This window comes from Eleutherodactylus coqui, chromosome 12, assembly GCF_035609145.1.
Source record: "Eleutherodactylus coqui strain aEleCoq1 chromosome 12, aEleCoq1.hap1, whole genome shotgun sequence".
NCBI lineage: Eukaryota > Metazoa > Chordata > Amphibia > Anura > Eleutherodactylidae > Eleutherodactylus > Eleutherodactylus coqui.
Window position 1 is genome coordinate 20,023,175 of NC_089848.1, and position 17,651 is coordinate 20,040,825.

Here is a 17,651-nt window from a genome sequence, read left to right on the forward strand (position 1 = left end):
ACCTAAAAGCAACCATAGTCACCATCCCCAAGGAGGGCAAGTCCCCCGAGTCCACAAGCAACTTTCGTCCTATATCTCTCCTAAACACGGATATCAAACTCTATGCAAAAATAATAGCCAACCGACTATTTCCTATCCTGCCCCAGCTTATTAAAAATGACCAGGTGGGATTCACAAGAGGACCTCAGGCCCCGGACGGAACGAGACGTCTGATCAACCTCATAGCCAGAGCTGGCGCTACACGGATGCCTTCTCTTCTCCTCGCCTTGGATGCAGAGAAGGCATTCGATAGGGTGCATTGGGGATACATGAGATGCGTGCTGGAACGTTTTGGCTTTTCCGGACCGATTCTTGCGGCTGTGGCGGCCCTCTACACTGTTCCATCCGCTTCGGTCCTAACCAACGGTGTATTATCTAAACCTTTCCAGATCACTAACGGCACATGCCAGGGCTGTCCGCTCTCTCCTCTCGTATTTTCAATGCTGATGGAGCCATTGGCGGAGGCGGTGAGGTCCAATCCACATATTGAGGGCATTCCCACAGGAACAGACACGCATAAAATAAACCTATTTGCCGACGACGTAATACTAACACTAACAAACCCGAAAACCTCTCTCCCCCAGGTGATGTCTACCTTACAACACTTCAGTGCCATTTCCTATTATAAAGCAAACTCTAAGAAATCGCAAATGATGGGCATCAACTTATCCAAAATAGACGAAAAATCCCTGAGATCCACATTCCCATTCCAATGGTGCCCTTCCTCCCTGCCTTATTTAGGCATACTCCTAACTCCATCAGTTGCTGACCTTCCTTCAGCAAATTTCTCCCCGCTAAAAATGCTACTACAAAAAGAACTAGACCGTCTGGCCAAATTCGAGCCGAGCTGGATGGGCAGGGTGATTTTGTACAAAATGCTTATTCTCCCTCGCGTTTTATACCTCTTTAGGACCATCCCGGTACCCATCCCAAACTCCATATTGCTCTCACTCCACCAACAAATGAACGAGTTCATATGGAAAGGAGCGAGACCTAGAGTGGCTTTTTCTATTCTAAACAGACCTCTGAAATTCGGTGGTATGGGTCTCCCTAACCTTCGGAATTATCATAATACTTTTCTGATTGATCAGAGCAAACACTGGTGCAATATGGAGGCAGATAAAACGTGGGATTCCACCGAATCCAACCTAACGGGCATAACCAATTGGAAGGCATATCTCCTAGCAAACTCAATTATTCCTCAGGAAGCCCCACATCACCCCCCCCCCCCCTCGGTAAAAGCCACACTAAAAGCTTGGAACGCATTAGCCCCAGGATCCAACCTTGATCACACTAAAGTTTTTAATCTCTGATCTTTGTTTAAACAACTGGCCGCACAGAGAAACCATGAAGATCTCAGACATGTACCTGGGCAACAGTTTAATCCCCTTTCCTCAGCTACAAGAAAAATTCGCAGTCCCATCTCTGGAGTACTTTACCTATTTACGAATCTGTAACTTCCTAAGAGCCCACAAGCTTACCTTCTCGATGCTAACAAATCCTCTAAACGATTTATTAAATGCAAACATAACACTACAGAAAAAACTCTCTAAATGAATCTACACCTGCTTATCTGGCACACAATCTTTTAAGAAAACAATCACTTTCCTGAACTGGGAGAAAGACCTGAACAAAAAAATGTGGTGTGAGGCCATGAGATGGGCCCACAAATCTACCTCTTGCGCCTCACACTGGGAACAGTATCAAAAACTCCTGACAAGATGGTATTGCTCCCCACTGAGGCTATCGCAGATGAAAAGTGAACTTTCCCCCCTCTGTTGGAGGGGATGTAGTAACCCATTGGATCAGTAACCCACATATTTTGGTCTTGCCCCCTCCTTCACCAATATTGGAGCAAGGTCTCGCAGTGCATATCTGCTCTGTTCCCTACTTCGGGGAAACTCAAGCCAGAACTAGCCCTGCTTTTACTGGGCATAGGAAACATACCTAGGAACTATAGAGTGATAGTGTGCCATATACTCCACTCCTCTCGAATTCTTATCGCAAGGAAATGGAGATCCAAATATACTCCCTCTATTGAGGAAATGCAAGACCTTGTGTCCTCAAATTGTGTTCACGAAAAACTAATTGCTCTTCAAAGGGATTCCCTGGCTCAGTTCTGAAAGGACTGGATTGGGTGGTTCCAAACAATGAAAATGCCGATAGGGTTCGACTAATCCCTAACAAGCTTTCTATCCACTAATTTCCACTGCCTCCCCCCATTTCTCTGTCCTCCCCCTATACTCTCTAAACTTCAGGGGCTTAACTTTTGAAACAACTCCAGTGCCTAACAGAATCTCCTCTCTTTCTGATCAAACATTCACATTAGGAATCCACCAAGCCAAACTAGTACGACTCCAGGACGCTCAACCAACAGACATACTTAGCATGTTTATGGTACCTTGCAGTTAAACCTAGTTCATACTTCCCCTCGGACCTCCCTTCACCCCCTCGTATTTTCTCCTCTTACTTCCCCTACCCCACCCCCCCACCCCCCTACCACACAAAGTTGTAACATACAATGATCATAATTCATGATGTACAATTTATATCGTCTATGTTTGCATAAGATGTATGTTCTGAAAATGCCAATAAAAATGTATTGTTTAAAAAAAAAAAAAAGCAATTCTGTCTGTTATTTGTGTTTTTTTTAAACATCATTCAATAATGAATTGACCTCATTTTTTAAACACTTTTGCAAAAGAAAACCTCAATTTATGGGGAAAAAGATATGTATTTTTCTATTGTGAGCATCTTATTTATACACTTTATTAAAGTTTATTTAACTGCTTTAAGACCAGGCCTAATCTGGTACTCAATGTCAGTATATTTTTGTGTTTCAACAGCCATAACTTAGTAAATATTTTGTTGACACGGCTGTATGAGGGCTGGTTTGTTTTTACAGGAAAATGTAATGGGGTCATTTCACGGTACATATAATGTATTGTATAATGTTTAGAATGTATTGCCGACTGGAACAACTTGGCAAACAAACCTCTCACAGAAAGGTTTTTAGCGGCTCGCTTTGTAAGTTAAGGTAATGAAAGTGTAATCAATACCTTTGCATACAAAATAAGCCTCTAAAACCCTATTAAACACATTTTGAAAGGTTTTTCTTTACTGTCACATGTAGTTTCTAAAGTGTCAATCAAGTGTCCCCTTAATAGTCATATTGCCCACAAGTGTCCCACTAATAGTCATAGTGCCCAGAAGTGTCCCAATAGTAGTCATATTGCCCACAAGTGTCCCCTTAATAGTCATATTGCCCACAAGTGTCCCACTAATAGTCATAGTGCCCAAAAGTGTCCCCTTAATAGTCATAGTGCCCACAGGTGTCCCACTAATAATCATATTGCCCACAAGTGACCCCTTAATAGTCATAGTGCCCACAAGTGTCCCACTAATAGTCATATTGCCCCTAGGTGTGACCTTTTTAGTCATGGGGCCTCAGATGTCCCCATAACAGGAAAAGTGCCTTCTTAGTAGTAATAGTGTCTCCAGGTGCCCCAGAGCCTCCGAAGCAATTATGCCACTTTTATAATAATATTGCCCCCAAATAAATAAATAAATAAATATATATATATATATATATATATATATATATATATATACACACACACATACACACACACACACTTACCTAAATATGCCAAGCACTCAGTCCTTTTCTGACCTGGCGCAGCAGCGTGATAGTATGTCATCATTGCGATGTCTGCATTGGGATGCTGAAAGTCCCAGTCTTGATCTTTGCACTGCGGTCATGCAGGGCTGCCTGCACTCCTGACTTGCCCTGCAGCTGCTTTGAGCTCATGTCCACGACCATGCTCTAGCCACGCATTATATGTGCATTGCATGGATGCGTAGCAGGCGGTGAATGGAGTCAATGAAAGTGAATGGAGTTTCTTTGATACATGTGTGTGTAGACACTGTGTGTCCAGACATACGAGAAATAGATCACAGCAAGCTCAACTTCTCTGTGTACTGTGCAGTGTGAGCCCTATACATTGGTATAGGCTGTGTATGAAACCCGGTCCATACGTAATACATTGCACATGGGCAGCCTTGTCATACACATCCCCACTCTGAAACTGAGCGGGGAATCTAATACAAATAAGTCTATATACTTTTTCCTGCCCCACACTTTGCCCCATTTGCTGTAACTTTGGTGTATGATATTGGGGTCATTAGATGACACACATGCTCAACAGTGCCGTAAAATCATCAAATGTGAGTTTAATACATTCAGGGATTCCCAGGCGGGTTGTAAGTTACAATGTTAAGTCTATGGGTGGCGCTGCTGTGCTTCAGGCATGCGCTGGAATGAGTGAAGCGTTGATAAGCAACACGCATATACTGCTAAGCTGCACCATACACTGCCCAGCCAAAAGCAATAGGGAGACAGACAGAGAGACAAAGTGAGAGAACAATATAGAGAGAGAGTGATAGAGACAATGAGAGAAAGAGCGATAGAGACAGAGAGAACAACAGAGAGACAGTGAGAGAAAGTGAGAGACAGCAATAGACAGAGTGAGAGAGCCATAGAGACAGTGAGAGAAAGCGATAGAGACAGAGAGAGAGCAATAGAGACAAAGTGAGAGAGTGATAGAGACAGAGAGAGCGATACAGAGAGAGAGAGACAGTGACAGAAAGAGCAATTGAGAGACAGCAATAGAGAGACGGAGAGAGAGCAATAGACAGAGTAAGAGCGATAGAGACAGTGAGAGAGTGATAAAAACACAGAGAGAAAGCGATAGAGAGACAGAGATAGTCAGGCAGACAGAGAGAGCAATAGAGAGAAAAAGCAATAGACAGATAGAAAGATAGCAATAGAGAAACAGAGAAAGAGAGCGATAGAGAAACAGACAGAGGGAGAGTCATAGAGAAACAGAGAAAGAGCAATAGAGAAACAGACAGAGGGAGAGTCATAGAGAAACAGAGAAAGAGCAATAGAGAGACAGACAAAAAGAGAATGATAGACAGAGAGAGAACGGTAGAAAGACAAAGAAACACAGAGAGAGCATAGAAAGACAGAGAGATAGACAAATAGAGAGAGATAGCAATAGAGTGACAGAGAGAGTGATAGAAAGACATAGAGAGAGCATTAGACAGACAGAATGAGAGTGATAGACAGAGAGAGAGCGATAGAGAGACAGAGAGAGAGACTGCAATAGAGACAGGAGAGAGAGACAGAAAGAGAATGAAAGAGACAGACAGAGATATCAAAACAGAAAGAGATAGACAGAGAGATAGACAGAGAGAGAGACAGACAACAAAAGAGACACAAAGAGAGGCAGAGAGACAATGAGAGAAACAGAGAGAGAGAGAGACAAACAGACAAAGAGAGGACAGACAAACAAAGATAGACCTGTAGGCTTTTTTATATTCGATATCTGCTCCAAGTACAAAATGACACTAAATAATCACCTAACTAAGCAGATTTAGAAGTTCACAACAACCACTTATGAAACATTTTATGTTCGTGTAGCGAACATCGGGTCAATCTAGTTAAAAAACAAAATAACCACATTGCACATATCCATGTGTGTGTGATACGCGGCCATACGCAATACACTCGTAGCCATATGCGATCTCTGGCAGAGAGCCAATGTTTGCAAAATGGGTAAGACGCTGTGGGAAAACCCACACCATTTTATGCAGATGTCCATGGGCATGAGCCCTAATCTGAGAGTGCAGCACAAGTCAAGATAGCAGAAGAGGAAGCGGACGCAAGATAATGTTAGCAGCAAAACACTGTGCGGCCCTGGGCCACCAGAAATCCTTCTCCGGGCCGCATGTGGCCCACAGACCGTATGTTGTGCAGGGCTAATGTATTGTATAAAGTTTATTCATTTTTTAGAGAGGGTGAGATAAAAAAAACACAGCAGTTCTGCCATTACTTTCTGGATTTTGTTTTTTTGGCGGACATCATGTGGTATAAATAACATGAACTTTATTTTGAGGGTTGTTACAATACAAAGATACTAAGATGATAACTTTTTTTTAGGTTTTTCTACTTTTGCACAATACCAAAACACACTAATTAATTTCTGTGTCACTGCATCAAAGACCCATAACATTTTAACTTTTCCATCCATGGAGCTGTGTGACTGCCTCCTTTGGCTACGATAGGGGCAGATCATCTAGGAAGTCATCCACCGTCATCTGCAGGAGATTCAGGTACCGATCCGCTTTGAGAGTCCCTGGAATGTAGTCCAACGATGGCTCCATACATGTATCCTAGTACAATAATAATAATCTTTATTTCTATAGCGCCAACATATTCTGCAGCGCTTAAAGAAGCACAACTTCCAGTACACTTCCCTTACTTCAGTCATAGCAACAGTCCCAAAGGACTTAGAAAATGTGCGAAGCTTACTTCTGCTTCTCACATGCTACTCTTCAACTTTGTAATTGGGTTTTACTCTTTATCTTTACAAGGGCCACAACACAATATTGAAATGGATGTTCAGGGACCCAGGAGCCCATGCTCTGTACCATTGTGTAGTGCATCCATGCCTTCCTATTCAAGAACACTAATGTTATTTTCATATAGGACACGATTATTGAGCTATATCGCTGGATCAGTCTTTTTGACTACATCCTGTATAAATGACCCATACACAAAATATGGTGATAAGCTTTTCCATCTAAAAGCCTCTCAAAAGACAAAGATGTACCCCATCAATCTGGGGGAAAAAAAATGTTCAGTCTCCAGAGGCATCAAGATTTCTTTACCATTTGAACTATGAATATTTAGCACAGTCGCCTTGGAGCTGGTCATGGCAGTAACAGTTGATGGTTTCCACAAAGGCTTAGGTGATTATTTTGGAACCAAATAACGTCACTGCTTATGTAGAAGTAACAATTTCTTGAAGATTTTTGTTCCAGCCTTATTTTCATTCAGCATCCATTTTAGGATTGATCGGTTCATGCCTTGTGTTTTTTACCTTCCTGGTATCTGCTCCATGCCCTAGAGTGTGCTGGGAGACATAGCAAACTTTCTCATGATGGCACGTATAGGTGTGCCATCCTGAAGGTGAGCAACTTGATTGGGTTTTAGGTATCGCTTCATGTTACTAACATTGGCCGGGACACTAGCAAACCACAATATTAGAGAAGAATCATGAAGTATAGGGACAGGGGGATTGTCTGTGGCCACCACCTGCAAAACCATTCCCTTTTTGGGGTTACTATACAATACTAGTATTGTGGGGGAGTGGTTTTGACCACCCAACCTCCCAAAAATGAATATAAAGTGACCAAAAGTCATATGTATACCAAAATAGTGCCAATAAAACTACAGCTAGCCCTGCAAAAAAGCAACTGCTCTCACCTCTCTGGTAATGGAAAAAAGTATCATATTTGATAATACAAAGCAATTGTTTGTTTTTTTTATTTAAAAAATAGTTTTTGTTTTTTTAAGTAGTAAAGCATAATTAAAAGTTATATGAATTTGGTATCACAGTAATTATACTCCCGTGTGGTGCAGAGTGTAAAGGCAGCAGAAATCCAGTCCTAAGGTCTTGCTCACAACCTGAAGGTTGCGGGTTCAATCCCCACTTGGTTCAGGTAGCTGGCTCAAGGTTGACTCAGCCTTCAAAGGGCGGTAAAATGAGTACATAGCTTGGTGCTTGCACCAGGGGATTTTACCTTTAAACTCTGTGGAAACTGAACCAAAGTCAGTGATGGAATTTAATTTTTTTTCCTTCCAACTCACTTAAAATATTTTAATACTATATTTATCATACATTATATTGTATTTTAATGGTATCATTTAATATACTATCTATCCCACAAAAGACAAAAGCCCCCCTACAGCTTTGTTGATAAAAAATTAAAAAAGTTATAGCCCTTAGAAGACAGTTAAGAAAAACTAAAAACGTCTGCGACAGGAAGTAGTTAAAGAAAAATTCCAGCAGACACAGGAAATCATATGCATCATGCAAACCTAGTCCACATTACAAATATTCTTCTATTCCACCATGTAACTTTAAAATTGAAGTTTAGAAGAAAATAGTTCAGCATCTGTCCTCCATCTTGGTTGGAGCAATCCCTGTTTGCAGACGGTAGCTTTGGTAACTACACATACCACAATCACTTAAATTAGAAGCCACAGTCAAATACATCATTTCAACATTTTTATAAATGGTCTGGAGGAGGGAATTGATGGGAAACTGATCAAATTTGCCGACGACACAAAACTAGGAGGGATAGCTAACACTAGGGAAGACAGAGTATTCAAAAAGATCTAGAAAAGCTTTCACAGTGGGCAGTGATTAAAAGAATGGTATTTATCAAGGAGAAATGCGAATTCCTACATCTGGGCAAGAAAAATGAAGAAAGCACACACAGAATGGGAGGAATTAGGCTAAGCAGCACATGTGAAAAAGACTTGGGTATACTAATAGATCATAGACTGAAGATGAATCAACAATGTGATGCAGCAGCCAAAAAGGCAAACACAATTCTGGGATGTATTAACAGAAGCATAGAGTCTAGATCACGTGGGGTAATTATTCCCCTCTACTCTTCCTTAGTCAGACCTCATCTGGAATACTGTGTCCAGTTTAAAAATACATAGAGAAACTGGAGTAAGTTCAGAGAAGAGTTACTAAGATGGTGAGCGATCTGCAAATCATGTCCTATGAGGAACGCTTAAAGGATCTGGGAATGTTTAGCTTGCAGAAAAGAAGGCTGACAGGAGACTTAATAGCTGTTTACAAATATCTGAAGGACTGTCATAGTGCAGAGGGATCAGACCTATTCTCATCTGTACAAGGAAAGACTAGAAGAAATGGGATGAAACTGAAAGGGAGGAGACACAGATTAGATATTAGAAAAAACTTTCTGACAGTGAGGGTGATCAATGAGTGGAACAGGTTACCGTGGGAGGTGGCGAGTTCTCCCTCAATGGAAGTCTTCAAACAGAGGCTGGACAGACATCTGTCTGGGATGATTTAGTGATCCTGCACTGAGCAGGGGGTTGGACAAGATGACCCTGGAGGTCCCTTCCAACTCTACCATTCTATGATTCTATGAAATTGAGAATAGTATTATGAAGAAAAACATATGCAGGTCTAAGGTATATGATGGGCTAAAGGATTCGCATCACATGCAGTCAGGGAAACATATACAACTCACATAATAAAAATCAGAATTGGCCTTTCCCTTTAAAAATGTATATATGCATGCATCATGCAATTTAAATAATACATTAAATTTATTTTTTTAACACTTTCGTTAAAGAAAAACATTTAAAGGGGTTGTCTCGCGAAAGCAAGTGGGGTTATACACTTCTGTATGGCCATATTAATGCACTTTGTAATATACATCGTGCATTTAAATATGAGCCATACAGAAGTTATTCACTTACCTGCTCCGTTGCTAGCGTCCTCGTCTCCATGGCTCCGTCTAATTTCGCTGGCTTCTTGCTTTTTTAGATGCGCTTGCGCTGTGCGGTCTTCTGCCTGGTGAATGGGGCCGCTCGTGCCGGAGAGCTGCTCACCGCGTCGTCACCGTAGCTCCGCCCGTCACGTGTCCCGATTCCAGCCAATCAGGAGGCTGGAATCGGCAATGGAACGCAAGGAAGGAGAAGAAAATCCACGGTGCACCATGGGAGAAGACCCGCGGTGCACCGTGGGAGAAGACCAGCGGCGCCATCTTTAAAAGAAGAAAAGAAGAAGCTGCAGAACACTGATGCAGGTAAGCGCAATGTGCTTTTTAAAAACTAACCTATGCTTTCTTTTTAACAGGGCAGAATGCAGGGGTAAGTGAAAAAAAAAATTTTCCGCTTTCGCCGCGAGACAACCCCTTTAATGGGGAAAAATGTTTGTATTTATTTCTTTTTCAACTGTGGGTGCCTTATTTAAAAAACTTTATTAAAGTTTATTTAACCACTTATGGACTAGGCCTAATCTGGTACTTAATGGCAAGATTATTTTTGTATTTTAACAAACATAACTTTTAAAAAACTTTGTTGTCATAGCCTTATGAGGGTTTTTGTTTTACAAGACAATGTAATGGGGTCAATTCAGGGTACATATAATTTACTAGCTGATATACCCAGATTCTCCTCAGACTGCATGTACTTATTTCCCTCTGCAAAATGTGCCACCCCTCTTACTTTGCACACTTTTTACCTTTAAAGGTAAAGCCTATTTTAATTCAAATTTAACCCCAGACTGGAGATTTCAGCTCCTTTTTAGCCTTAAAGGCATGCTCCATCCCTGCAGTCCATGGCAACTTCCTTATGCACTTTGCAGCCTTTTAGTATACATACACAGGAGCATTAGATTCTCCTCAGTATATACACATAGAGGTCAGTTAGATTCACCTTAGTATATACACATAGAGGTTAGTTACATTATGCTTAGCATATGCACACATAGGTGAGGTAGATTCTCCTCAGCATATACACATAGAGGTGAGCTGGATTCTCCTCAGTATATACACATAGAGTTGAGCAGGATTCTCCTCAGTATATACATGTAGAAGTGAAGTAGATTCTCCTCAGTACATACACATATAGATGAGGTAGATTCTCCTCAGTATATACACATAGAGGTGAGGTAGATTCCTCTCAGTATATACACACGGAGGTCAGTTATATTCTCCTCCATATATACGCGTAGAGGTGAGCTGGATTCTCCTCAGTACATACACATATAGATGAGGTAGATTCTCCTCAGTATACAAATCATTTCCCTAGGCTGACCTGAAAAAAACACAGCAGTTCTGCCATTTCATTTGGGTTTTGTTTTTATGTCATTCATTGTGTGATATAAATAACATGAACTTTATTTTGAGGGTTGTTACAATACAAAGATACCAAAAGGATAACTTTTTCTAGGTTTTTCTACTCTTGCACAATACAAAAAAATTATTTTTTTTTCTGTGTCATTACATCAAAACCCCATAATATTTATATTTTTCCATCATTGGAGCTGTGTAAGAGCCTCCTTCTGCTATAATAGGGGTATATGATATATGGAAGTGAACCACCGTCATCTGGAAGAGAGTAGGTATTGATCCACTTTTAGAGTCCCTGGAATTACCACTGGTCCAACAATGTCTCTTTGCATGTATTGTAGCAGAAAGAGGCAACTTTCAGCATGTTTTCCTTACTTCAGTCATATATCACTTGATATCATCAGCATTAGTGCTTAAAGTCTATGTCCACGAATTGGTATATTTTTGGAATGTGCGAGGAAACCCATGCAAACACGAGGAGAACCTACAAATTCCAAGCAAATGTTATTCTTGGCTGGATTTGAACCTCGGCCCCATCACTGCAAGGCAACTGTGCTAATCACTGAGACACTTTTTAGAACACAGCTCATTTAGAGCTTTAGTATATCTCTAAACAATGCTGTCACCATATAATAGTCAGATACCAGTTCTATACACTGATAGTGATTACAGTGTAGTTACCTCCAGTGATCCCAGGTGATGTCTTTGCTGATTGAGGTCATCCACTTTCCCTTTTCTTCTTTCTCCAGTTCCAGACCACTATGAGGACTTCTTACAGTCACAACTTCCCATCCTGCTGCTTCTCCTCTTAGTGACATCCACAAATACTAGTGCTCTCTCTGTGGCCCCCTCAAGGCAACAGTGCCTCCACAAAATAATTAGTAATAGTGCCCTCTCTATGACCCAATTAGTAATGCCTCCAAATTAGCAATAATTCCCACCCTGTGCCCTAATAAGTAATTGTGCTCCCTATGTGCCCTAAATAGTAAGTGTCCCCTCTGTTCCAAATAGTAATAATGCCTCCTCTGCACCCCAAATAGTAATAATTCCTTAAATAGTAGTAGTTCCCCCTCTGTAGCCCCATTTAATAATAATGTTACCTGTTTTTCCTTTGTGGCTTAAGTTAGTAATAATGCTGTCTGTGCCCCCTCTATGGCCTCATGTAGTAATAATGCTGCCAGCACCCCCTCTGTGGCCCTATGCAATAATAGTGTCACCAATGTGCCTTCTGTGGCCCTTACATCTTGGCCGGCAGTAAAATCACAATTACTTACTCCTGGTGTCTGACACCATGTTCTGTGTACAACCTGACTACGCCCTCTCCAACTCAGGCTCTCAGAGTACAGTGTGCCACAGCCAAGGGAAGGTGTTAAGTTGCACACAGGGGATGGCATCAGACACCAGCAGTGAGAAGTTGTGATTTTACTCCTGGCCAGGGTGGAAGAGCTAGGGCCGGTGAATGGGCTCGGGATGTTCAGCCCTGGGCTGCCCTGCCCCATGGAGCTCGTAGCAGCTACATGGTGTGCCATCATCGACAGAAGGCCACTGCAAGCAGTGTGCAAACATCTTCTTACTGCAGGGATGGGTACAGATGACTGAGTAGTCTTACATCTACAGGAAGCAGAAAGCAGCCTAGAGAATATTCAGTAACAGCAGCAGAATACACAGGGCTCGGCACATTGCAGTTGTCATACAGTAGATTATTACATTTTTGGTATGCCAATGGTACAGTTACTCCCTATGGGTATGGGATAATATATTTTGGTGGAATAACACCTTGAATAAAAGACGACAACATAAAAACTGCAAGAAATGAGCAGAAAACAAAAGTTATAATTCAGCATATTTTATTAAATGTACTTTTTATCCTTTTACAAATCACAACTATTAGAAAACATGGTTTAGGCACTTTATACTTAGAATGAACGTAGAAAAAATGTATTAATGGAAAGGCAAAAGGAAAAGTATAAAGATGCACATTGTATTTGGCACTAAATATTACCCACACACCCTTCGTTCATTAAACAAATACATTCAGCGTAATGTGACTTTGGTCTAGCTGCAGCTCTTATTCCACCAATCCATATCCTTCTTTTAAACAAAGTTCTTGTGCTAATTGAGATTTTGTGTCGATGGAATGCATAAATTGCCATTTGAACCCATGCCGCTATTAAGAGGAACGGTCAGATGTTTGCATGCTTATCCAATATTCTGAGACTAGATGTAGACAGATGGAAAGGTAGTTAAGAGTTTCAAGTGGATATGGTTTAGCCCTTATACAACTTCTCTCTCTTAAGGACTTTGACAGATACAGTTGACCTTCACCTACAGTGTTATTCTTAGATTTGCTCCTGGCGAAACGGTCAGTACTTGTCTTCAATCATCATTTGTTGTCTTTAAACCCATGGTCCATATCAGAGGATTGTCAGTTTCCACTGTGACAATGCCACTCCCGTCATAAGTGTTTGATGTGCTGACCAAAGTCCCAAATTTCAATACTCCTGCAGCTGAAAAATAAGTAATAAAATTGTAACTTTTGGCCTCTCTGTGCTTTTTGTGAAGAAAAAATTTTTTTTATTCTTTCTACAGAGAACTATTAATTTAGCTACTATTTAAGAGGCTGAGATGAAAGAACATTTTAATGTCATCAGGAATGGAGAAAACGTTTAATATGCCGCTATCTCCTCCTCCTGATGGTTGTGCCCAAATGAACTGGACATTGCATGCTGATAAAAATGAAACTTTTAGCATGGTCTTTACATCGGAAGGCAACCTTCACAATGAGGTGGTTTCACACTCAGTACTCACAGTGGGTTTTTGGTAGAATGTTGCAATTTTTTAAAGCAGTTTTTTCAGCCAAAGTTCATAATGGGTTTGAAAGGATTGGGAAATAAAAGAAGAACTTCTACTTTAACTTCCCGCTGGATCCACTTCTGGCAATGGCTTAAAAACTGTACTGGCATTTTTCTAAAAAACTCCTGTGTAGGAAACTGTTCTAAGGAGAAATTGGACTATATTTGCTTTTAATTAGAGATGAGCGAACGTACTCGGTAAGGGCGATTTCGCAATCGAGCACCGCGATTTTCGAGTACTTCACTACTTGAGTGAAAAGTATTCGGGTGCGCTGTGTGCGAAATCCGCTTCAAAATCTGCATCACCGATTCAGATTTCGATGCAGAATTTGATGCGGATCTGCAGTTCATTTCACCCTTTTTAATAGAAGTCTGCTTTGGATCCGCACTAACATCCGCACCAATTTTTGATTTGGAAATAATGCGGATCTCACAGCGGATTCTCCGATGCTGAAAATACGTGGCGTTTCCGCTGCATGTAAATGTAGCCTTATTATAACAGTATACACTACATAGCAAACACATAGTGAACACAACATATCAAGGTAACCACATACGTAGGATAGGAACGACCTGTCTGCATGTATATATTTCACACACAAGGGCTGTTCAATCATAACATTAAAACCATCAAAAGTAACGGGTGAGGTGAATGATGTTGATAATCTCATAAATCTGTCGTGAGGTGGCATATATTAGGCAGCAAGTGAACAATAAGTTATTGAAGTCGATGCGTTGGAAGCAGAAAAACTGGGCAAGTGTAAGGATCTAAGTGACTTTAACAAATGCCAAATTGTGATGACTAGATAACTGCGCCAGATCATCACCAAAACAGCAGGTCTTAGGAGGTGTTACCAGTATTCAATAGTTAACCCCTTAACGACCGGGCCATAGTGTTTTTACGTCCTGCAGCTGCAGGACGTGTATGGAGGGAGGTAGCGCCGCTATCTCCCTCCCTACAGCGCGGGCGTCAGCTGTTTATTACAGCTGACACCCGCGCTCGGCCGTTCGCGGCTATTAAACCTTTAAATGCCGCTGTCAATTCTGACAGCGGCATTTAAATCCCCCAAACGCTGTTTGGGGGTCCCGCACGGCCCCCCCGCGGTAAGATCGGGGGATCCGTGCAGGTGTCATGGCAGCCGGGGGCCTAATGAATGGCCCCAGGGCTGCCTTAGCAGACTGTCTATCAAGCCATCCACACAGGGTGGCTTGAAAGACTGCCTGTAAAAAAGCAGTATGACGTAATGCTATAGCATTACGTCATACTGCAGGAGCGATCAAAGCATCGCATGTTAAAGTCCCCCAGGGGGACTTCAAAGTAAAGTTAAAAAAAAGATCAATAAAGTTTTTTAAATTGTAAAAAAAAAAAAAAAGTTATAAAAGTTTAAATCACCCCCCTTTTGCCATATCCATTATTAAAAAATCTAAATCATAAAATAAAAATATGTATTTGATATCGCCGCATCCGTAAAAGTCCGATCTATCAAAGTAGTGCATTATTTTTTCTGCACGTGAATGTCGTCTGAAAAAAAAAATAAAGAACGCCAGAAATGCATTTTTTTTAGTTACCCTGTCTCCCAGAAAAAACGCAATAAAAAGCGATCAAAAAGTCGTATGTATTTCAAATTGATACTATCGGAAACTACAGGACATCCCGCAAAAAATGAGCCCTTGCTCAACTACGTCGACAGAAAAATAAAAAAGTTATCGCGCGCACAAAATGACCGCAGAAAATAATTGAAAAAAATGTAATATCTTAAAAAAAAAATACAAGTACTACAGCAAAAACAAGACTGTATAAGTTTGGTATCGTAGTAATCGTACTGACCCATAGAATACAAATATCAGGTCGTTTTTGTTGCAGTTTGTGCGTCGTAGAAACAGGACGCACCGAAAGATGGTGGAATGTCGTTTTTTTTTCCATTTCTCTCCGCTAAGAATTTTTAAAAAGTTTTTCAGTACATTATATGGTACAATAAATAGTGCCATTGAAAAATACAACTCGTCCCGCAAAAAACAAGCCCTCATACAGCGACTTCGATGGATAAATAAAGGAGCTACGATTTTTTAAAAGGGAGTAGGAAAAAACAAAAATGGAAAAAAAGCAAAAAAGCCCGGTCACTAAGGGGTTAAGGCCCTTTTACACACAACGATTATCACTCAAAATTCGTTCAAACAATGGCTTTTGAGTGATAATCGTTGCGTGTAAACGCTTCCATCTTTCACTCTTTGGCTGAATGATGATTTTTAGTGGATCTTAAAATCCATCATTCAGCTGGAAAGGGATAGTGGGGACCACAAGCTGTGTTCTCCACAGGAACAGCTGACTACATTGTAGTCAGCTGCTGGAGGCTCATTTACATGCAAATCAAGCTGATAAGGTGCTAAGGGGCATTAGAGCCCATTAACACTTTATGCAAAATGATCGCTAGAGCTGTCAATCAAACGTTTGAAAGATTGTCTTTGCTTGTAAATGGGCCTTTAGCAGCTAGCAAAAGTGATCTAAGGACGGGCAACCAGTGAACTGGTGACAAGATATCGGACACCCAAGGCTCACTGATACATGAGAGGAGTGAAAGCTAGTCCATGTTATGTTCATGTGGGCAAATAAGCACAAGGCCCACACAAACGTGACAAAAAAAGGTGGGGATAACACAAATAAGGGAACCTAAAATGGAATTCAGACTGGACGTGCTGATGGAAACACTAACTGGACAGAGAACTGCATACTGTGGACTGGACTCATGAACAGCCATAACATAGGTCAAATGACCAACACACTTGCCAGACATCCCCACACGCTAAAGAATATGGAATTGCTGTAAAAAAAAATATGAGGGATTAGTTTGTGCATTGGCCAATGAACTTAAGACGTGAGCCCAGCTTCAAGAATCCTCGTGTCTCACGGTCCCTACTCTAACACGACAACATGAAACAGAACCCTGCCTGCAAGCAGAGCGATTATCTCGATAAAGGTGGCCCTGTTCTGGAACCTATATCCACACTAGCCTAGAGATGATACATGATCCAGCAACACAGTACACAGTTCACACACCAACACACTAGGGCTAGCATACCAGACAGAACCAACACAGAACAGGACTGTCCAAACCTGATGTCTGACCACCTGCACAGACACTGGACAAGACACTGCTCACACACCTAACACAGACAGGCATGCAAAACTACAATCCCTAGAGCAGGGGTCCCCAACCGCCGGTCCGCGGACCGGGGCCGGGCCGTTGGGTGTTTAGCGCCGGTCCGCGGCACCGCCGGGAACTTTTACTCTAAACACAAGGCCCGCGGGCCGAATCCGGCCCGCTGCCTTGTGCTATGTGGTCCGCGGCGTGCCGACGCCGCTGACCACCGAAGCGATTACCAGCGAGGGCGCCGCAGCTCCCCGCTGGTAATCGCGCTGATGCCGGCGCACACTGACGTCTGTGCAGCCAGGATACTCTTCCCCGAGTCCCCTGCTCATTAGTTCCGCAGGAGAGGACTCGGGGAGGAAGCGTTCCGGGCTGACGTCAGGGCAAGCAGACAGAGAGCGACAGCAGGGAGGAGGTAAGTATATGGGTTGGGGAGCTGCCTATTACTGGGGGGGCTACTTATTACAGGGGAAGGGGCTGCCAATTACTGGGAGGGCTGGTTATTACTGGGGGCTACTTATTACAGGGGAAGGGGCTGCCTATTACTGGGGGGCTGGTTATCACTGGGGGGTGGGGGCTACTTATTACAGGGGAAGGGGCTGCCTATTACTGGGGGGGCTACTTACTACTGGGGACCTGCTTATTACAGGGGGGACCTGCTTATTACTGGGGGGTTGCTTACTGGGGGGGGGTGTGTGCTTATTACTGGGGGGGAGGACTACTTATTACAGGGGAAGGGGCTGCTTATTACTGGGGGGGGGGCTGGTTATTACTGGGGGGGGCTACTTATTACAGGGGAAGGGGCTGCCTATTACTGGGGGGGGGGCTGCCTATTACGGGGGGGCTGCCTATTACTGGGGGGGGG

General features: G+C 42.2%; 1 protein-coding gene across 3 annotated transcripts in view; it reads right to left on the reverse strand.

The window, feature by feature from the left end:
* Window positions 1–6,001: 6,001 nt before the first annotated feature.
* TPK1 (thiamin pyrophosphokinase 1) overlaps window positions 6,002–17,651 on the reverse strand; it is a 585,523-nt gene continuing 573,873 nt past the window's right edge. For 2 of the 3 annotated variants that reach the window (XM_066585418.1, XM_066585413.1), the window contains one exon: window positions 12,619–13,295. In XM_066585418.1, the coding sequence (XP_066441515.1) occupies window positions 13,165–13,295 (131 nt within the window). In that variant the 3' untranslated portion in view covers window positions 12,619–13,164. Of the gene's footprint in view, window positions 6,277–12,618; window positions 13,296–17,651 lie in introns of those variants that run through there. The other variant, XM_066585416.1, reaches the window with a different exon arrangement.